A 22,265-nucleotide genomic window follows, 5' to 3' on the forward strand; every position below is an offset into this window, starting at 1 on the left:
ATCTGTTATGAATGTATTGTAGTGTTTTTTAAATTGTATAACTGCCTTAATTATGCCAGACCCCAGAAAGAGTAGCTGCTGCATTTTCCCTGGATGGTGTGACAAAACTAGAGCCTGTAGGACCTGTCTTGTTGATAATGCTTTTAAGAAGGTAGAGCAGCGCAGTGGGGTATGGTATGGGCGGGCATAAGCTATGGACAACGAACACAATTGCATTTTATCGATGCCAATTTGAATGCAGAGATGCCGTGATGGGATCCCGAGGTCCATTGTCGTGTCATTCATCCGCCACTATCACTTCATGTTTCAGCATGATATTGCACGACCCCATGTCAAGGATCCCTACATAATTCCTGGAAGCTGAAAATGTCCCAGTTCTTCCATGGCCTGCATACTCACTAGACATGTCCCTCATTGAGCATGTTTGAGATGCTCAGGATCAACGTGTACAAAAGTGTATTCCAGTTCCATCCAATATCCAGCAACTTCACATAGCCATTGAAGAGTGGGATAACATTCCACAGCCCAAAATCAACAGCCTGATTAACTCTATGAGAAGGAGATGTGTCTTGCTGCATGAGGCAAATGGTGGTCAAGACACACCTATTTTCTTATTATTTGAGTACGAGAGAGAGAAATAACGGGAGTACACAAACATGTAAAATTCACATCCTCATCTGTCAACAAAAGCCCAAAATTGGACCATCTTCTCAAAATAGCACAGCAGCAGCACTACACTCCAGCAGGCAGGCACACCAACTGATTTTAATTCTCATGATCGCATGATGAGATCCTTGTGAGGTGTAATGCCAAGTTATTCAAACCACTGTAAGTGAGGACAAATTACACTGAAGGAAGGGCTGATGGCCGTTCATCGCTGACTTGAAATGACACCCAGTCAGCAATTGCTCTCATAACTTGACTCTAACGAGGGACAGGAATTTATGAATAGTCCTGAAGCCACCTGAGCTTCATTGTTCTCAATACGGAGTGTCTCCACCACTCATGGCTGTAACTACAGGTCCGGAACTCGGTAATATTTTCTAAAAAATAAAAAATAAACATTTTGTACACAATTGTTTAAGCCCCATTCAGGAGCTTATACTGTGCCTATAAATGACTGCTGTCCCGACCATAGACACTCACTGCTGGCCGGTTCTGAAAAGTCTGCATGTCTGTTACATGACTTACGGTGATGAGGTCCAAGCAGAACACTTGAAGGTAACGTTAAATATAAATAGGTTCCAGTCCATTCATGCTCTATTACACAGTCACACTCCTGAGAAATAGTAACATCATGCTGGATTCGTTTATTTACAGTCGGCAGTATTGATTCATTATGTAAGGTGACTGACATGAATAAAATATTCCGCGAAAACGTCTGTTCGCACGCGAGACTAAGCATCAGCTTTGCTTGGTGTTGCACTACTAGCTTGAGAGATTGCCAGCGGATTTATCCAACACAAAACACAACTAGTGGGCTGTGTAACAAATCATGAATATCCTTCTATCTGGACATCTTTTGGTTGACATGCCTACCTAGTATTACACCTAGTTGGCCCATCCAAGCTTAAAGCAGATGGCTAGCTAACGTTAGTCAAGCCAAGCTAGCTAGCAATCTTTCTTACCTGGACAAATGTTTCAATATTTGCTTTTTGATTATTCCTGCCATTGCGGTGTTGGTGAGAATAACCTAGCTAAACTATTTATTTGTAGCTAGCTAGCGTATAGACATATTCTCTTCACATTCCACTCCACCTCATCTTCAGCGAAATGAAAAACTACCCTTATTCACCATGGGTAATTTGTGTAATTGTATTTTTCCCATAAGATATTGCGTTATAGCGCCATCTGCTGAATTTATAACGAACAGCAAAATATATCAAATATAACTGTTCAAAGAGACGGAAAACCTTATCGACCAGACAAATAAGTTATACTTTTCGTTTAATAGACCGTAATAAAATAAATGCACAGTCAATAGCATCAGCTCATAAAAATTGTTTTAAAAATGTTTTAAAAAAACAGTTGATACAATGCTTCATCCGAATGGTACTGCCAACTAAAAACAGACCTTAATACACCTCTATGTGAATGACAAAAACACATTCAACAACCTCCTCATATGTTCCTGTTTTGTCTTTAGCATGTGCCAAGACACCAAACTAACAAGGATGGGCAGGGAAAATTGGAATAAGCAGAGGGGATTATTATAAAATCTGTAGCATAATAAAAATGAAATCCATCCAGGGAAAATGGGTGGGAGGACAGCAAAGGCAAGATGACCAAAAGTATTATGTAAAGTTAAGTCCTAGAGACAGATGTAGAGTGGGGAGGGATTTGCCAAAAGGTTAGTTCCACGGAATCTCTTACGCACCTTCAAATCTACTTGGTAGTTTGACATAAAATTAACAATGTTTCTACGATCAAGTGGCTAAATATAAGGGACCTTGGCACTTGTCAGCGACTTCATTAAATGCTTTAGACCAACTTAATCAACCATAGATTTCCCTAATCAAATTACTTTAGGGGAGAAGTGAGAACCTAAGATTTAGTGATCATGTGGAACAAACCCACAGTGTGTGTTTGAGGGAGGAGGGGAGAGTTTATCGGTCTGGCCGTGCCATCATTGGCCGCATCATCATTGGATGACCGGGAGGTCGCATCATGTGATGTCCAGGCATCATCTGCATTCGGCCACCCATTGGAGGTCGCATACCTGAGAATGAAGGAAAGAAAGCATTTACAGGTTATGGTTTGAGTCATTCCTGTTTTCAGATGATAGTATTTTGGTTTTAGATGGTATGTTTTCTCAATAGTGGCAAACTCCGAAGCACATTTGTCACTTGTTTGAGTCTATGTATGTACAGTGCATTCAGAAATTATGCAGACCCCTCGACTTTTTCCCAAATGTTGTAACAGCCTTATTCTAAAATGTATTAAATAATTGTTTTCCCTCATTCTACACACAATACCCCATAATGACAATGCGAAAACAGGATTTTAGAAATGTTTGCAAGTGTATTAAAAATAAAAAACAAATACCCTATTTACATAAGTATTCAGACCCTTTGCTATGAGACTTGAAATTGAGTGCATTCTCTTTCATTAATCATCCTTGAGATTTTTCTACAACTTGGAGTTCACCTGTGGTAAATTCAATTTGTTATTTTAACTTTATTTTACTAGGCAAGTCAGTTAAGAACAAATTCTTATTTTCAATGACGGCCTAGGAACAGTGGGTTAACTGCCTGTTCAGGGGCAGAACGACAGATTTGTACCTTGTCAGCTCGGTGATTCGAACTTGCAACCTTTCGGTTATTAGTCCAACGCTCTAACCACTAGGCTACCCTGCCGCCCCATTGATTGGACATGATTTGGAAAAGGCACACATCTGTCTACACTACCAGTCAAAAGTTTGGACACCTACTCATTCAAGGGTTTTCCTTTATTCGTACTATTTTCTACAATGTCGAATTAATAGTAAAGACATCAAAACTATGAAATAACACATGGAATCATGAACCCCCCCAAAAAGTTATATTTTGATTTATTTTAGATTTTTCAAAGAAGCTATCCTTTGCCTTGATGGCAACTTTGCATATGCTTGGCATTCTCTCAACCAGCTTCATCAGGAATTATATTCTAACATTCTTGAAGGAGTTCGCACACATGCTGAGCACTTCTTGGCTGCTTTTCCTTCACTCTGCAGTCCAACTCATCCCAAACTATCTCAATTGGGTTGAGGTCTGGTGATTGTGGAGGCCAGGTCATCTGATGCAGGAATCCATCACTATTCTTCTTGGTCAAATAGCCCTTACACAGCCTAGCCCCAGGCTGTTGAAAAACAAACAGATCGTCCCACTAAGCGCAAACCAGATGGGATGGTATTTCGCTGCAGAATGCTGTGGTAGCCATGTTGGTTAAGTGTGCCTTGAATTCTAAATAAATCACCAACAAAGCACCCCAACACCACCTTCTCCATGCTTAACAGTGGGAACCACACATGCGAAGATCATCCGTTCACCTAATCTGCATCTCACAAAGACACAGCGGTTGGAACCAAAAATCTCACATTTGGACTCAGACCAAAAGGACAAATTTCCACCGGTCTAATGTCCATTGCTTGTGTTTCTTGGCCCAAGCAAGTCTCTTCTTATTGGTGTCCTTTAGTAGTGGTTTCTTTGCAGCAATTTGACCATGGAGGAAGGCCTGATTCACACAGTCTCATCTGAACAGTCGATTTTGAGATGTGTCTGTTACTTGAACTCGGAAGCATTTATTTGGGCTGCAATTTGAGGTTGGTTACTCTAATGAAGTATCCTCTACAGCAGAGCTAACTCTGGGTCTTCCTTTCCTGTGGCAGTCGTCATGAGAGGCAGCTTCTTCATAGCGCTTGATGGTATTTGCGACTGCACTTTTAGAAACTTTCAAAGTTCTTGACATTTTCTGCATTGACTGACCTTCATGTCTTAAAGTAATGATGACTGTCATTTCTCTTTGCTTATTTCAGCTGTTCTTTCCATAATATGGACTTGGTCTTTTACCAAATAGGGCTATCTTCTGTATACCACCCCTACCTTGTCACAACAACTGATTGGCTCAAATGTATTAAGGAAAGAAATTCCACAAATTAACAAGGCACACCTGTTAATTGAAATGCATTCCAGGTGACTACCTCATGAAGCTGGTTCAGAGAATGCCAAGAATGTGCGAAGCTGTCATCAAGGCAAAGGGTGGCTACTTTGAAGAATCTCAAATGTAAAATATATTTTGATATGATTAACACTTTTTTGGTTACTACATGATTTCATGTGTTATTTCATAGTGTTTATGTCTTCACTATTATTCTACAATGTAGAAAATAGTAAAAATAAAGAAAAACCCTTGAATGAGTAGGTGTCTCCTAACTTTTGACTGGTACTGTATAGAAGGTCCCACAGTTGACAGCACGTCAGAGAAAAAAACCCAAGCCACCCTTCTAGGGAAGGGTACCAAAACATTTCTGCAGCATTTCTGCAGCATTGAAGGTCCCCAAGAACACAGTGGCCTCCATCATTCTTAAATGGAAGCAGTTTGGAACCACCAAGACTTCTCCTAGAGCTGGCCGCCCTACCAAATTGAGCAATTGGGGGAGACGGGCTTTGGTCAGTGAGGTGACCAAGAACCCGATGGTCACTCTGACAGAGCTCCAGAGTTTCTCTGTGGAGATGGGAGAACCTTCAAGAAAGACCACCATCTCTGCAGCACTCCACCAATCAGGCCTTTATGGTAAAGTTGCCAGATGGAAGCCATTCCTTCACCGTAGGGTGAAGCATGCTGTGGGGATGTTTATCAGAGGCAGGGACTGGGAGAGTAGTCAGGTTTGAGGCAAAAATGAACGGAGGAAAATACAGAGAGATCCTTGATGAAAACCTGCTCCAGAGCGCTCAGGATCTCAGACTGGGGCAAGTGTTCACCTTCCAACAAGACAACGACCCTAAGCAGACAGCGAAGACAACGCAGGAGTGGCTTCGGGACAAGTCTCAATGTCCTCGAGTGGCCCAGCCAGAGCCAGGACTAAAACCCGATGTAACATCTCTGGAGAGACCTGAAAATAGCTGTGCCGCGATGCTCGCCATCCAACCTGGCAGAGCTTGAGAGGATCTGAAGAGAAGAATACAGGTGTGCCAAGCTTGTAGCGTCATACCCAATAAGACTCGAGGCTGTAATCGCTGCCAGGTTGGCTGTAATCGCTGCCAAGTTGCTTCAACAAAGTACTGAGTAAAGGGTCTGAATACTTATGTAAATGTGATATTTCCATTTCAGCGTCGCCATTATGAGGTATTGTTTGTAGATTGCTGAGAAAAAAAATTATTTAATAGATTTTCGAATAAGGCTGTAACATAACAAAATGTTGGAAAAAGTCAAGGGGTCTGACTACTTTCTGAATGCACTGTACATTACAGAAATAACAGTTCGATGTTATCCTACCTGGACCACCCATCATTCCAGGTGGGGGTGGTCCCATTCCACCCATCATGGGCATCATTGGAGGACCACCCATCTGGGGTGTTGGTAGCATCCCTGGACGTGGTGGGCCATCTATTCGTAAAACATCATTAACAACAACCACTACTAGGTAACTCAGACCTTTATTAGTAGCAAAATATTTGTATATTATGTCATTTTTGTAAATGAGTGGTAAGATTTACTCTCCAACTGAGGAATTTGGTCGAGCTTGGATGTGCTTTTCGCAGAAATGTACATGGCACTTAAACACTTACGGAGGTTTGGTGGAGGGATCATGGCACCCCCTGGAGGTGGGGCTCCTGGGAATGGTGTTGGGGGCATCTTCCCTTGCTGGAAGGCAGCAGCTAAGAGAAACAAAATGTGTTAGAACTCCTGACATATTAGCCCTCCGGCCCCTTTTCACCTAGGATGGTTATCGTGGCCTAAACACGTCAAGGTAACAAAGACAGGTCAAAGTATGTATTTTTCTTGTGTTACTCACTTGTTTTGTCAATGAGGCTCTGTGCTTGTTCTTCCATCCATTTCTGGTAATAGTCTTTTACATTTTCTTTGTGTTTGCGGCCACTGCAGTGTGTTTTCCTCACAGAGGGCTACCAAACACATTACAGTCATCAATGTACACTGGACACAATGTTGACCTTGCAACAATCTGGATATACAGTAAGGCTAGAGAAGAAACTCATCATATGCGGCTTCATGACAGAATCAACCACATGCAATCAGTAAACACTTCTACTACCAATGTTGTGCAGACTTACCGAGTCATGAGTTAGGTAAGTGTCACAGTAGTCACAATAAAACCTGATGGATAAACAGACATTGAGCACTAGATCAACTTGATCAGTGTAGGCAAAACCAGAGTATATACTTCAGCTGTCATAATAAAACCAAATCAATGAAAGATCAGGGAGCAAAACAGGAACGCTATGAATGATACTACACTTCCTTCACAGCCAATGGGGTTGAAGCTCTGGCTGAAGCCGATTGAATTAGCTAACTAACTTCCATTAGATATACATGTCCAGTGTTCATTAAGGTAAAATATGCAACTGAGAGACACAAGATAAAACACTTACTTCGGCATTTCGATCAGCCTAGCTTACACCAAACGTTGAAAACCCCTTTCCCTTTACCGGAAGTCTAAGTAAACAACGACTGCTTTAAGATGAGAGGAGACACGTCCTCGTTTAGGGCCCACATAATAACTGCAGCGCCACCTTCCTCCACTATCGGTATTGCAGATAATGCAAATTCGGGTACAGAATTTGAGAATCAATGTCTTATAAATTGTATGACACATTTCTGAATTGACCATTTGGCATTACATTTTGTGAGTACTGTATGCATTCATAAGAAATCATTTTGTAGTGCAAAAAGTTATTCTGAGATATGATAATGCGCAGCACGTCTGCAATGTAGGCGACCTGAAACGCCAACCGTGGTTTAGTTCAAGAGGGTCGGCCTGAGCTGGCGCAGCGCGGACTCGATGACAAAATATAGCGTGTATCTGTTGTGTTCACCACCTGTTGTTTGATAGTTGCAGCTTAATTACAGATTAATTTATCTATTACGAAAACTAAAACAAATAGTTGACCGTTTTAGGTGTGACCTCCGAGTTGACAGATTATGTCGCAACATCGACCCTCGTGAATTGGCCATGGGTTGACGTATGCTGCGATCAAAACAACTGGAAACTCGGAAATATCCGACTTCCAAATTCAATTCGTTCACGGTAACTGGGATCTCTGGGGGGAAAAACGAGCTCCAACTGGGAAACATATTTTGAACGGTCATCCAACTCGGAATTCCAACTCGGGAACCTTCGTAGAGTTTCGACTTTCCGACGTGAAAATCACTGACGTCATGATTTGAAGTCTTGTTTGTTCGGAATTCTCAGTTGTCTTGAACGCACCATTATGCCGCGTTCAAAACAATTAGGAATTCGGCAAAATACGAGGTCAAAACATGACATCGGTGATCTTCAGGTCGGAAAGTCTGAGCGATAGAAAGAGGCCCAAGTTCCCGATGTGGAATTCCGAGTTTGATGACCGTTTTAAATAAACAAAAATCCCAGTAGGAGCTCGTTTTTTCCCCGAGTTCCCGGTTGTTTTGAACGCACGGACCTCGGAGATTTCCGAGTTGCCTATTGGTTTGAACGCGGCATCAGTCGTAGATTTGTCACTGTCATGCGCATTTGGGTTGTTGTTTAGTTTTTTTATGACAGGTTGAGGCCTCGGACTAAATTAGGAAAGGTACCCTGTCCCTTGTCAGGGAAATCCGCGATGGAGGGCATGGAATTGGATCTGGACCCGGAGCTTATGCAGAAATTCAGCTGCATGGGCACCACCGATAAAGACATCCTCATAGCCGAGTTTCAGAGACTGCTTGGGTTTCAACTGAACCCCGCTGGATGCGCCTTCTTCCTGGACATGACCAATTGGTGAGCTCGGGGACTTGTGGCCTCTCTGTGTTTGCTAATGCTAACTTAGATAGCTAGGTAGAGGATTGAGCTAGTTAGTTAGCTGTAGGACGGATAGTCAGCCAACAATTTGTTTGTGATTTTCTTTTTTATTTACAATTCAACGAGCAAAAAATATTATTTTTTGCGTCTATTCTTATATGTAAAATGTAATTAATTTGATTGTCATTTGGATTGCTAGCTAGCTAACTGGCTAATTAGCTACAGCCAGGATAGTCCTTCCTTCAATGAAAAATCATTAACAGGTGTGGGTCTATTAACGATCATTCTATAACGTTATTGTGGAACGTGTAAATTGCATATCTTTATTTTGTACAGCTATGTTACCGTCAGACTAATTATAATGTCTGGAGAGGGTATTGAGGTAACGTTGAATTAACGCATCTTTAGCAAGAGTAGTCATCATATCTAGCTAGGCAAATACAACCAATGAGGCTCGTTTTTCCACTCTGATTTTCTTTTTCAGCAATACATTTCTTTCCACATGAAAGTGTCCAGGCATCACAAGACCACGGCCTGGGTCACAACAAGGTTCCAAGCATAGAATTAGAATACTAGAAGGAACATCATTGTTATTATGACCTAGGTCACAATAAGGTTCAATGCATGATTTGTTATTATGACAGTATAAAAGATCAGGTGGTTAGGGAGAGTATAGATCAGCCATGGTCTGCCAGTGCTGTGATAAAATTCATTATTTTACACTATCTTATTGTTATATGCACAGCATGTTTGTTAGCCAGCCAGTTTAAAGGTGTAATATGCAGAAATTGCTCTGCCATTTCCTGGTTGCTAAAATGCTAATAGTTAGCCAAATTTCAGTATATGTAACAAAAGAAGCAGTCACTATGTAGAGAATCATTGTACCATTTAAACCGCTGTGAAATATTTTTTCCATAACCAACATTTTTTTTTTTATTCAGCTGTTTGAAAATGGTGTTCAAAGCCAAAAGTAAAATACCCCCAAAAACTAAACTTAAGAATGGGTGGCATAGAAATAGCGTACATGGAACAGATCTTCCGCTTCTTGGACTTGCTTTCAATGAGAATGACAGATCTATAACCCACTTTTTTTATGTGAATTTGGTAGTTGCCCAAAAAGTTACATATTGTGGATTTAAGGCTGTGTCTAGACTTGACAGTTCATGCAGCTTTAGTATTCTAATTATAGAGTTCTGATCATGGAATTCCAAATGTATCATGAATCTAAAACTACATTTAAATGTCCCCCGTGCCCACAGTGTGTCCGGATTCCCTTTTTCAAATGCCAGTATGCATTCTACAAACATTGGAGTAGGCAAAATATGATAACACAACATAATAGTTTAGCCTACAAACTATTATGACCCATCTATGGAAAGGTGAGTTTTTCATGAAGACGTTCATGTCGGTTGCTCAAAGACACCCACAAGACTCGCCTGAAGATAGCCCTATACAAGAAAAATAATGGAAGTAGATATGGTAGTTTAGTGCCTAACAAAAAGCGGGTTAAATATGTATACATTTTTTAAAGTAGTTTCCTGGTCTTTCTTATCTTTCAGATAAAGGACAGACAACTTTCCTTTTTAATATTTCTTGGGACTAGCTATTTTTCCACGTATGAATCTGTTGTTCAATGCATTTCTATGGGCTAATAGCAGAAAGGCCAAATTCAGTATTTCATAAATAATTTGGTTATTTTTTTATACTTAAGGTGTCAAAATCAAATAGCAAAATGATCTTTGGTGTCACCATCTTAAAACAATTCCATATGTTAGTTAAGTGGAACCCTCCCCCAGGCTTAGACACTAGAGGAGTCATTGGATGAAGATGTCTTCTGTATGGAGGAGTTTTGTTAAGAGCCACGGCTTTCATATCAGCAAGAAATAATTTTCAAAAGGTTCAATTGATACACCACTTTATAGAGTTAGTGTTCCCACATGGCCATATCCCCATGTTACAGCGCATGTTTACGGAAGACAGCGGGACCACCTGTGATAACTAATTATCTAGCATGCTCCGAACACCTGTGTGTAACAGAAGGCCACTAGAAACCTGTTTTCCTAAAAAAGAATGTTGGTTGCAACTGTGATAAAGCCGGTTACGACCGTGAACTGTAAGTGTATATTTAGCATTTGTGAAATTATGTTTGTGTGATATGAAAGTAAAGGGCTTTGTTTCTTGAACCGTATCACAATTGAGAATCGTTTCACATTTAGATTTGAGTGTTTTCTGCCAGAGCCAGTCTACCTTTGAAAATAATATATATCTTCCTTGGACCTTAAGGATTACTCCATTTATGGTCTATCTACATATATTTTAGATGTCAAAGTTAGACCTATAAATAGTTTATACAATCATTTTAAGGTGACAATAATTTTATTGCACACTCTATCACATGCCTTTATTTTCCTGCGTAAGTAAAGCAGGAAATGCATCTCCAATGCCTCTACTGCCATTCATTCCAATTAGACTGGTTTGGATTTCTCCCTGACCACCACAATGGCTTCCATTTTCATACCATTCTGGAACTTTGAGGGGTTATGACATAGTACTTGAATAGGATCTCTATGGTTCCAAGATCCTCCTTTAGATCATGGGCACGTGCTGCAGTCAGCATGTGGTGCAGTCAGCATGCTGTGCAGTTCAAGTTTCACATTCAGCAATGTTGCAGATGGAAGGTTTGCCCTCACACAGCAGTGTTCTGCTGTGGAAACGTTTCACAATTTGTTTATTAATGTAACTATGTACACAATACACATCATATCTCGCAGTCGTTCGTCCTTAGTAATGTTACTGGACAGTTTATCTTCCATGGTTGTGAACGTTATAACCCCATTCATTGACTATTACATGTGTACAGTTTTGCGTCGCTATTGACTATGGCTAGTTAACTAACAACATACTACTGCATCGTGGCAAATGGGCATTCGAAGGCCTTGATTTGTAATCACGTGAGACTATGTATTTGCACTGTCTAAAATGTGGAACTGCTGCACTCACATATGACAGTAGGTATATTTCTGTACATTCAGCTTGCAGCATTTCTGTAGTGTTGCTCTGAGGAACATGCATAATTCTAAAGGTCAATGTCCACTAAAATACATCTGGCCAAATTGTATGAGCAAAGAACATTTTGAAAGGGACTAAAAAACCTTCTCAGAGAATGTAATTCCTGTTGACCAGCTTGTTAGTTAGTAAAAGCCTTTAGGGGTGGTGGATCAGTGGGCTTGGCTTCAGTGGGCTTGGCTCCCTGTCCTTCTCAGAGTGTGTCAGGGGGAGGGATCCAAGAAGCAATACAAGTTACCACGGCAGTGGAAATTTTAAATTAAAGGCACAAGATTGCACCTTTGACTTACTGACTTGACTTAAACCATTTTATTCCATGAGGAGCATAGGTTATCCATAAATCATCTCCACGCACTCTGTTTTTGGCCAGTTCCTCAAGATTGGTCCTTTAAAACCCCCCTATAGTCGATGTCCATGCCCCTGCATAATAAAACAATCCCCATTTAAAAATCCATCAGTTTAAGCTAGATATATTGGTTTTTGCATTGGATGTGTCTCAATCTGTGGTCTGCGCATCTGCGGTGAAAGGTGACAGCTAGAGTGATGTTTGTCAGACCATGAGACATCCCGGAAATCAGTCTTCTCACAAAATCGTCTGTAGCGTCCGAATGGTTTGGCCTAGAACAACCTCTCTATGGAAAGATGACTGTTTCAACTGTTCTGCCTGCGACTATGGAACCCTGACCTGTTCACCGGACGTTCTACATGTCCCAGACCTGCTGTTTTCAACTCTCTAGAGACAGCAGGAACAGTAGAGATACTCTCAATGATCAGCTATGAAAAGCCAACTGACATTTACTCCTGAGGTGCTGACTTGTTGCACCCTCGACAACTACTGTGATTATTATTGGGGCGGCAGGGTAGCCTAGTGGTTAGAGAGTTGGACTAGTAATAGGAAGTTGGACTAGTAACCGGAAGGTTGCAAGTTCAAACTCCCGAGCTGACAAGGTACAAATCTGTCGTTCTGCCCCTGAACAGGCAGTTAACCCACTGTTCCTAGCCTGTCATTGAAAATAAGAATTTGTTCTTAACTGACTTGCCTAGTTAAATAAAGGTGTTTGTATGGGCTAATAGCAGTAGGCCAAAATGTTTATGTACTTCAAGGGGTCTTATTAATATTTAAGACAGGGTTTAGTCTGTAGATTAAAGTTGCAATATGCAGAAATCGTTCTGCCATTTCATGGTTGCAAAAATATGGATAGTTTGACTAATTTCAGTTTATATGACAAAACAAGCAATGTGTAGAGAATCATTGTGCCATCTTAACCGCTGTGAAATATATATTTTCAATAACCAAAAATGTTGTATTTTCAGCTGTTTGAAGCTGGTGTACAAAACCGACTGTAAAAGACGCAAAAACAAAACTGTGCAACGCAAGACAAAAAAATTACAAAGGTTTGAGTGAGAGGACTAACTGGTGTCCAAATGGCCACACACCTCTCCCAAAGTGTGCACAGTTCCTGAGTAATTTCAATGCACTTGTGAATCAAAGAGTATTCAACTATGAGGTTCTTTTCTTTTTTAGCTCTCTTAGCTGTGCCGTTTTAGGAACTAAAACAAGTACACTTATAGTTGTTTTTATTTGGAACACAATCCTGCATCCCCGCCATAACATTTATGTTGCTGTTTATCCAATCCAAAAACAACCCATTTATAAATTGCAATCTGGGTTAGGTGGGCATCATTTGAAAGCTTGTTCTATTGCCAACATGACTAACTAATAATTAATTCACAAAGGATTTGTGGTATGTTGCCTGAAAAATAATTGGGCAATGTAAATATGGTCCCCTTTCAAACAGCCACATTTTTACCACATTCTTATTGGCATTCGCATTTTATATCACAATTTCTTGCTGCCGCTAACCGGTCATCACTCTAGCTACCGCAAAGTCATGAACCCCGCCTATTTATAAAATGTATCTTCTTAAAATCAGATTTTAAACTTAACCACACTTCTAACCTTGTTTTTAACCCTAACCTTGAATAAAGTCCAAAAAACGTTGTTCCCCCAAGAATTTGTACGATATAGCCAATTTTGACTTTGTATTTGTGGTAACTAGTGGAAACCCAACTGAGCAAGATACATTCAAATTAGCCAGAGCCACAAAGTAAAAATATAATAAAAATTCATTAAAACAAACATTAGCTTGTGCCTCAACACAATCCTGTCTCGCAGCTCTACGGACAATTCCTTTGACCTCATGGCTTGGTTTTTGCTCTGACATGGACTGTCAACTACGGGACCTTATCTAGACAGGTGTGTGCTTTTCCAAATCATGTCCAATGAGTTGAATTTACCACAGGTGTTCTCCAATCACGTTGTAGAAACATCAAGGATGACCAATGGAATAAGGATGCACCTGAGCTCAATTTCAAGTCTCATGGCAAAGGGTCTGAATACTTATGTAAATAAGGTATTTCTAGTTTTAATTTAATACAAAAGCAAACATTTCAAAACCTGTTTTCACTGTGTAATAATGGGGTATTGTGTCTAGATTTCAAAAAATTATATTTAGTCCATTTTAGAATAAGGCTGTAACAAAATTTGGAAAAAGTCAATGGGTAGGAATACTTTCCGAAGGCACTCCACTCCACTCCTCCGCCTTTATGGTATGTGTCCAGACTGAAGCCACTCCTCAGTAAAACGCACATGACAGCCCGCTTGGAGTTTGCCAAAAGGTACCTAAAGGACTGACCATGGGAAACAAGATTGAACTATTTGGCCTGAAAGCCAAGTGTCACGTCTGAATGAAACCTGGCACCATCCCTACGGTGAAGCATGGTGGTGGCTGCATCATGTTGTGGGGATGTTTTTCAGCGGTAGGGATTGGGAAAGTAGTCAGGATCGAGGGAAAGCAAAGAGATCAGAGAGATCCTTGGTGAAGTCCTGAGAGCTCTGGAGCAGGTTCTCAGACTGGGGCGAAGGTTCACCTTCCAACAGGAAATTGAACCTAAGCACACAGCCAAGACAATGCAAGAGTGACTTCAGGACAAGTCTCTAAATGTCCTTGAGTGGCCCAGCTAGAGCCCGGACTTGAACCCGATCGAACATCTCTGGACAGAACTGAAAATAGCTGTGCAGCGACGCTCACCATCCAACCTGACAGAGCTTGAGAGGATCTGCAGAGAAGAATGGGAGAACTTCTCCAAATACAGGTGCGCCAAGCTTGTAGCGTCAAACCCAAAAAGACTCGGCTGTAATCGCTACCAAAGGTGCTTCAACAAAGTACTGAGTAACGGTTCTGAGTAACGGTTCTGAACATGTAAATATCATGTATTTTATATATATATACACACACACACACACACACATATATACACAGTTGAATTCAGAGGTTTACATACACCTTAACCAAATACATTTAATCTCAGTTTTTCACAATTCCTGACATTTAATCCCAGTAAAAATTCCCTGTTTTAGGTCAGTTAGGATCACCACTTTATTTTTAAGATGGTGAAATGTCAATATTAGTAGAGAGAATTATTTATTTCAGCTTTTAGTTCTTTCATCACATTCCCAGTGGGTCAGATGTTTACATATTAATTTCCTTTTAAATTGTTTAACTTGGGTCAAAATCTTTCGGGTAGCCTTCCACAATCTTCCCACAATAAGTTGGGGGAATTTTGGCTCATTCCCCCTGACAGAGCTGGTGTAACTGAGTCAGGTTTGTAGGCCTCCTTGCTCATGCACACTTTTTCAGTTCTAGCCAAAAATGTTCTATGGGATTAAGATCAGGGCTTTGTGATGGCCCCTACAATACATTGACTGTGTTGTCCTTAAGCCATTTGCCACAACTTTGGAAGTATGCTTGGGGTCATTGTCCATTTGGAAGACCCATTTGAGACCAAGCTTTAACTTCCTGACTGATGTCTTGAGATGTTGCTTCAAAATATCCTCAACATTTTCCTGCCTCATGATGCCATTCATTTTGTGAAGTCCACCAAGTCCCTCCTGCAGCAAAGCACCCCCCACAACATGATGCTGCCACCACCATGCTTCACGGTTGGGATGGTGTTTTTTGGCTTGCAAGCCACCCCCTTTTCCTCCAAACATGCGTGGTCCCATGGTGTTTATACTTGCGTACTATTTTTGTACAGATAAACGTGATACCTTCAGGCATTTGGAAATTGCTCCCAAGGATGAACCAGACTTGTGGAGTTCTACAATTTCTTTTTCTGAGGTCTTGGCTGATTTCTTTTGATTTTTCCCATGATGTCAAGCAAAGAGGCACTGCGTTTGAAGGTAGGCCTTGAAATACATCCACAGGTACACCTCTAATTGACATCATTTGTCACGGCTTTAGAAGCTTCTGATATAATTTTCTGGAATTTTCCGAGCTGTTTAAAGGCACAGTCAACTTAGTGTATGTAAACCTCTGACCCACTGGTATTGTGATGCAGTGAAATAATCTGTCTGTTAACAATTGTTGGAAAAATGACTTGTGTCATACACAAAGTAGATGTCCTAACCGACTTCCCAAAACTAGTTTGTTAACAAGAAATTTGTGGAGTGGTTGAAACACTTAGGTTGGAGACATTTTTATTTATTTATTTATTTATTTATTTACACATGCTTTTGCTTTGTCATTATGGGGTATTGTGTGTAAATTGATGAAAAAGGACAATATCCCTTGCTTAAACAGACAGATGTTTTTTGCCTTGAGCCGAGTATTAGGGGGCCTTGAAGCGAAGAAATTAGATTTTTTAAAATCTCTATATATATAGATATATATATATATAGAGAGAGATATAGATGTTCCCTATGGTTTGTATTAATTTGTTGTAGATATGTTGCGAATTTGCACAACGTACACTACCGCTCAAAAGTTTGTGGTCAGTTAGAAATGTCCTTGTTTTTGAAAGAAAATACCTTATTCTAATGGACAAAAACAACATCAAATTGATTAGAAATGCAGTGTAGACATTGTTAATGTTGTGTAAATTACTATTGTAGCTGGATACGGCTGAATTATTTTAAAATGTATTTTTTTAGGAAATATCTACATATTGGGCCTCTGTACGCCTATCAGCAACCATCACTCCTGTGTTTCAATGGCACGTTGTTAGCTAATCCAAGTTTATAATTTTAAAAGGCTAATTGGTCATTAGAAAACCCTTTTGCAATTAGCACAGCTGAAAACTGTTGTTCTGATTTTAAAGAAGCGATAAAACTGGCCTTCTTTTGACTAGTTGAGTATCTGGAGCATCGACATTTGTGGGTTCGATTACAGGCTCAAAATGGCCAGAAACAAATAACTTTCTTCTGAAACTCATCAGTCTATTCTTGTTCTGAGAAATGAAGGTTATTCCATGCGAGAAATTGCCAAGAAACTGAAGATCTCATACAACACTGTGTACTACTCCCTTCACAGAACAGCGCAAACTGTCTCAAACCAGAATAGAAAAAGGGAGTGGGAGGCCCCGGTGCACAACTGAGCAAGAGGACAAGTACATTAGAGTGTCTAGTTTGAGAAACCGACGCCTCAAAAGTCCTCAACTGGCAGCTTCATTATATAGTACCAGCAAAACACCAGTCTCGACGTCAACAGTGAAGAGGCGACTCCGGGATGTTGGCCTTCTAGCCATTGAAGAGGAGTGGGACAACATTCCACAGGCCACAATCAACAGCCTGATCAACTCTATGTGAAGGAAATGTGTCTCGCTGCATGAGGCAAATGGTGGTCACACCAAATACAAACTGTTTTTCAGATCCATGCCCTTCTTTTTTAAAATTTGTATTTAATGAAATGTTTTATCTGTGACCAACAGATACAGATCTGTATTCCCAGTCATGTGAAATCCATAGATCAAGGCCTAATGAATTTGTTTCAATTGACTGATTTCCTTATATGAACTATAACTCAGTAAAATTGTTGAAATTGTTGTGTTTTATATTTTTGTCCAGTATACTTTTAGTGTACCGGGTTTACTATGTTACATCTAGTCTCTGAGACCAGGCTGAATTCAGGCACTTATATGCCCACATCTGCCAGTTTCAACCCGTATAGGGTGTGTAACGGGTTAAGTTTTCTTCAAACAAGCCTTCCTTTATTTTAAATATGATATTTCTGCTTGATTTCCCCCTCTTTTCAACCTCCACCCTTTGCACCAAAACGGGGATAGTTGTGTTCTACTAACTGATATCCATTTCTTTCCCCCATTTTTACGTCTCTCATAGGAACTTACAAGCAGCCATCGGAGCCTACTATGACTTTGAAAGCCCCAACATCAATGCACCATGCATGTCTTTTGTTGGGGATGTGACGATCGGTGAGGGGGAGTCTGTTCCCCCTGACACGCCCTTCACTAAGACGTGGAGGATACAGAACACAGGTTGGTTGAAGTGAAAAGACCCTTTAGGAGCTGTGACTAAAATCACAACCTAACAAGCTACTGATCGTTACTGCGGCTGGCAATTGAGGTAATGGTTTATCAATTTCATCATGTGTAATTTGTTTGTTTGTCTCTCACAGGAGCAGAGTCATGGCCCCCCGGGGTATGTCTGAAGTATGTTGGAGGGGACCAATTTGGTCATGTGAACATGGTGATGGTGCGCTCATTAGACCCCCAGGAGATGGCTGATGTCAGTGTGCAGATGCGTAGCCCAGCGGCTCCTGGCATGTACCAGGGCCAGTGGAGGATGAGCACAGCCACAGGACTCTTCTATGGGGGTGAGAAACTTTATTTAGCAGTCAACTGTTATAGCACCGATTTAATAAACCACCTATAAATGTATTTGTTTAAACCACTCAAACCTTTTTCACCTCCTCTAGAAAGTATACTTTGATGTAACGTGTTACCCCAGTCTAAGGTTGAATCCACCAAAGGCAATGCTTTCATCACTTGAATACATTGAAGGTCTAATGCTTCTACTAGGTGTAGTTTTCTAAAACCTTTCCCCCGGTGGAGTGTTAACATTCTTCTCTACCCACTGTAGATATGATCTGGGTGATCCTCAGCGTGGAGGTGGGAGGCCTCCTGGGTGTGACGCAGCAGCTGTCTTCCTTCCAGGCCGAGTTTAACACCCAGCCTGCCCGCAACGTGGAGGGAGACTACAACCCCTTCGCCTCTCCACAGAAACACGCCGGTAGCAACGAAAACAGTCACCGTGACGACAGCGGTCTCAAGGACCCCGCGGACACCTGGGAGGGTGGCCCGGACCAAATGCAGCAAGAGCAAAATGGACTGTCACAAAACTCTGTGAATATAGCAACAAACGGTCTCCAAAGCAATTTATCAGTAGTGACTTACAGCCAGGTAAGGCCTATATGGAGCAACAATAAACTTCTTAGGGATACACTTCAATGTTTAATATACTATAGTTCATCAGTATAACCAAAACGTTGTATTTATTAATATTTTTCTGTATCCACAAGATGTTTCTTTATTTTCCCCCACAGGGTATTCACGGACCCTATCCTTTTGGGCAGTCCTAAGACATGGGAAACATCGTCACAGCCAGGCAGCACTGTGTTCCTGGATTCACATCAACTAATGAGGGAGGATTACCTGTGGCTGGTGGAGTATCCTGAGATTCATATAAACACTTATGCAAAGTCCCACCTCCACTTTACCACAAAACAAACAGAAACCAGAAGACATAGCTGCTCTGTTCTGTCCCAGCATACGACTCAACCAACAACATCCCACATCCAGTGTATGCATGTGTGAATGCTAAGTTAAAAATGAGAGTGCTACAAATCTTTTTAAAAGCGATGAGAAGTTTTTTTTTTCGGATCTTTATTTTTTGATTTTAGTTGTCGTGTCTGAATGCAGTTGAGACTACCGTGATGAAAGGAGTAGTGTGTGTCTGTTTGCGTGGGTGTGTGTGTGTTTGCGTGTGTTGTGCAACCTGAAAGAGACAGACTAGGGAGGAAAAGCCATTTATTTTGCGTATTGATCCTCTAGTTCCTAAACTGACTTAAAAATATATAATCTGTTCTCTTCTTACTTTTTTATCCTAATTTCACAGTGTATACTTTTCAGGGACAAGAGAGTAATTCCACAAATTCAGCAGCCTGATATGCATGTATTGTTGTTGATGTTTTCTGGTAACATCAAATGAAGAACAGCTCATTCACATGCATTTCCTGTTCACTATTTGCTGTAGCTTCACTTTGATTATGTTACTCTGAAAGTTGAGCTACAGTATATCCATCCACTAGAGGGAGGTCTTTATCAAAATTGGAGTTGCCCAGTCCTGTAAAAAAAAACACACAAAAAACATTAACATTAACTAACATTTACTCAAAGGATCCTCTATATCAGGGTCAATACATGGAAAGTAGATTTGTATCAGCACCCTGTAGGTTCAATTTGTTTTCATTTGTTCTGTAAGATTGCAAAAGTCCACATGTTGCAAAGCCATGACGTTTCTGGCTTTTATTGTCTTGAGTTGAATGTATTTGCAGAATGTAGAGCTATGTTGTTTTGAAGCATCTTTGCTTATTTTGCCCAAAGATCTTATACATTTACTTTGAAAAAGGCACAGCTTGATTAATGTTTTGCTAATGATCCTGGGCTTTGGAATAAACTGTTGAGAGAAAATTCTGAATTCACAATTAGTCTCCTCTTGCTCAGACATTAAAATGTTAAACAACTCGTTTGTTAAAATATTTGTTTGTACCAGCAGTCAATTCATTAGTCCCTCAAGAGTCTATGTGAAGAATGTGTGAAGGGTTCTGAACAGTTATTCTGAAAAGTACTTTTTCTCTCATGGCTAACTACCAGGAAGTTTGAAAAGACAGGCTGAGTGGGCAGGTTGCTTTTATTCATGACCGACAACTAGCCTTGACTGACAGCTCTTTTCAATGCCTATGTCAAGCGACTTGGATGCAGTGATCGGTGTTGCAATACAATTATCTCAAGCTAACTTGGTAATACATAAAGCAAATCGAACCACATTGAAATTGCATCAATGATATTTGTTTTGGCATGTCTCTTGTGATGGGGTTCACAGCAGCACTGACGGATGTGTTGGCTTGACAACTGCGTTGGCGTTTTAAACGACCCTTCCCCCTCTTTTGTTCCATGCTGGGTGAAGACCTAGCTAGCTAGTAACACCAGACACAGATGAATGGGGAAACGTGTCTTTTCCACAGATGATTAGGGTAGACTTTTAATTATATTTGCTGACACCCTACAGTAAAATGTTGGCACCAGTAGAGTAGCTATCTAGCTATATAAACTAAGCCCCTCAACACACTTTTGCCGATGTTGGTTAGAAGGTGGTACCTATTTTTAAATTAGGTAAGACAGTATCACGTTACCATTAGTGTATTAAAATTAGAGTTAAAGTGATGTCCTCTTAATAATGAATCCAAGTGTTTGACATGGGGGAGCGGACCAGTAACTTCATGATCAAACTTTATCATTGTAAAAGCAACAGTCATTTTTCATACTTTGGTCATCATACTTTGATCTGGTTTCATCCAAATATCATTCAATTTCATGAAAAACATGATTTTGACTGTTCAAGACCTTTTAAGTTACTTGCACTAACTGGCTAATCTCTATGCAGTGAGTAGTTAACTATCGCTTCTTTTACTATGGCCAGTTGTCTTTATGCTTCAGTTTCATGCCTGGAAGGCTACATGACTTTTTATCTTGTATTTGTTATATTTCCATCTGCAACTAGTGAAGACTTTGACAACCTGGCTACCGAGATGACCTTTTTCAAATATTCACTTTACATAGGGGGGAGTAGGACAACAAACAGCAGCACACTCATTTACCCCCCAGGGATGACTGTGTACTATGAAAATGTCACAGCAGTATCATTGTCCAGAACCACACCTCTTGTCATGGTTGATCTGCCTAGGTAACAGCATTTGGAAATATCTTGGATCAATTGCATGTGCTCTTGAAACTTTATGAAGCATGGTAATGACAAACGTTTCTCCCAGTCTTAAAAACACATGAATACACTCCCCTCTAATCTCCCTGGTTGTGTCTCAAATCACCCCCAATTCCCTTTTATAGTTCCCTTACTATATAGTGAATAGGGTACAATACCATTTGGGACACATCCCCATTTTTATCTTTCATTTACAATTGGATGTCATGTATGTAGTAATGAGTGATACGTTTGCTTTTTTTTGGTATGGTAGATTTTTCTTTCTTTGAAGTTTTCAGGGGTCAGAGTGGTGAATGGATGACTTGGTGCTAGAGTTCTACAGCAGCGCATTTATGAGACAAAGTCAGAGCAAAGAATTGAAAGCCCTTTTTCTGTATGTTTGAATGAACCTTTGTATAATTAAATTATCACTGAAAACCAAATGCTGGCCGTTTTCTCCATGGTCTTTATTTTTTACATTATCTTGCGTTCACTAGTTTTGCAGTCACTGCAGTAATACATTTCTCTCCAGATGTAATTTTTTTAACAGATCAGATTTAATCCTGCACTCAAGACACAAAAAACATGTATTTATTATGTACAGGTAGTGGAAATGGATGCCTGTAACATTTACTAAGCAAGCAACTTAAGAATGAATAACTTGCTTTCATTAACTAACTTTTCCTCTACTAATGTCAATAAGCTCTCCAAATCCAAATCATTTTTCAGGTTCCCACAACATTATATAACTGATTACTTTGCACCAAATTGAACAGGGGTTTATTCATAAATGAATTCCGGCCATCAGTCTGGGTGATTGTATCTCATGTGGCATTGATCAACATTTTTGGCATGATTCAATTAAAATACTAAACATCTTATGAATAGCCA

General features: G+C 40.3%; 3 protein-coding genes across 4 annotated transcripts in view; 1 reads left to right on the forward strand and 2 right to left on the reverse strand.

The window, feature by feature from the left end:
• Window positions 1–1,790, reverse strand: part of LOC118359828 (UHRF1-binding protein 1-like) — a 46,129-nt gene extending 44,339 nt beyond the window's left edge. For both annotated transcript variants that reach the window (XM_035738634.2, XM_035738633.2), the window contains exon 1: window positions 1,629–1,790. In XM_035738634.2, coding sequence (XP_035594527.1) covers window positions 1,629–1,672 — 44 coding nt within the window. In that variant the 5' untranslated portion in view covers window positions 1,673–1,790. The remainder of the gene's footprint in view (window positions 1–1,628) is intronic.
• Window positions 1,791–1,930: 140 nt separating this feature from the next.
• Window positions 1,931–7,700, reverse strand: LOC118359836 (U1 small nuclear ribonucleoprotein C-like). The gene is made up of 6 exons (XM_035738653.2): window positions 7,089–7,700; window positions 6,771–6,813; window positions 6,494–6,602; window positions 6,267–6,356; window positions 5,974–6,084; window positions 1,931–2,719 (listed from the first exon to the last, which is right to left on the reverse strand). The coding sequence occupies exons 1-6, from the start codon at window positions 7,094–7,096 to the stop codon at window positions 2,607–2,609; spliced, it is 474 nt and encodes a 157-aa protein (XP_035594546.1). The 5' UTR covers window positions 7,097–7,700; the 3' UTR covers window positions 1,931–2,606.
• LOC118359833 (protein ILRUN-like) lies at window positions 7,600–21,817 on the forward strand. Its single transcript, XM_035738650.2, has 5 exons — window positions 7,600–8,452; window positions 17,718–17,872; window positions 18,013–18,210; window positions 18,477–18,796; window positions 18,940–21,817. Exons 1-5 carry the CDS (start codon window positions 8,295–8,297, stop codon window positions 18,973–18,975), a joined length of 867 nt encoding a protein of 288 aa, XP_035594543.1. The 5' UTR covers window positions 7,600–8,294; the 3' UTR covers window positions 18,976–21,817.
• Window positions 21,818–22,265: the final 448 nt, after the last annotated feature.

Source organism: Oncorhynchus keta, chromosome 27 (genome assembly GCF_023373465.1).
Source record: "Oncorhynchus keta strain PuntledgeMale-10-30-2019 chromosome 27, Oket_V2, whole genome shotgun sequence".
In the NCBI taxonomy this organism is placed as follows: domain Eukaryota; kingdom Metazoa; phylum Chordata; class Actinopteri; order Salmoniformes; family Salmonidae; genus Oncorhynchus; species Oncorhynchus keta.

Coding starts and splice junctions, on each gene's coding strand:
- LOC118359833 (XM_035738650.2), top strand. CDS start 8,295: ATGGAGGGCATGGAATTGGATCTGGACCCGGAGCTTATGCAGAAATTC. Junction 17,873..18,012: donor GTGGAGGATACAGAACACAG/GTTGGTTGAAGT, acceptor TGTCTCTCACAG/GAGCAGAGTCATGGCCCCCC. Junction 18,211..18,476: donor CACAGGACTCTTCTATGGGG/GTGAGAAACTTT, acceptor TACCCACTGTAG/ATATGATCTGGGTGATCCTC.
- LOC118359836 (XM_035738653.2), bottom strand. Junction 6,603..6,770: donor CTTACCTAACTCATGACTCG/GTAAGTCTGCAC, acceptor TGTGTTTGGTAG/CCCTCTGTGAGGAAAACACA. Junction 2,720..5,973: donor TGGAATGATGGGTGGTCCAG/GTAGGATAACAT, acceptor CTTCATTCTCAG/GTATGCGACCTCCAATGGGT.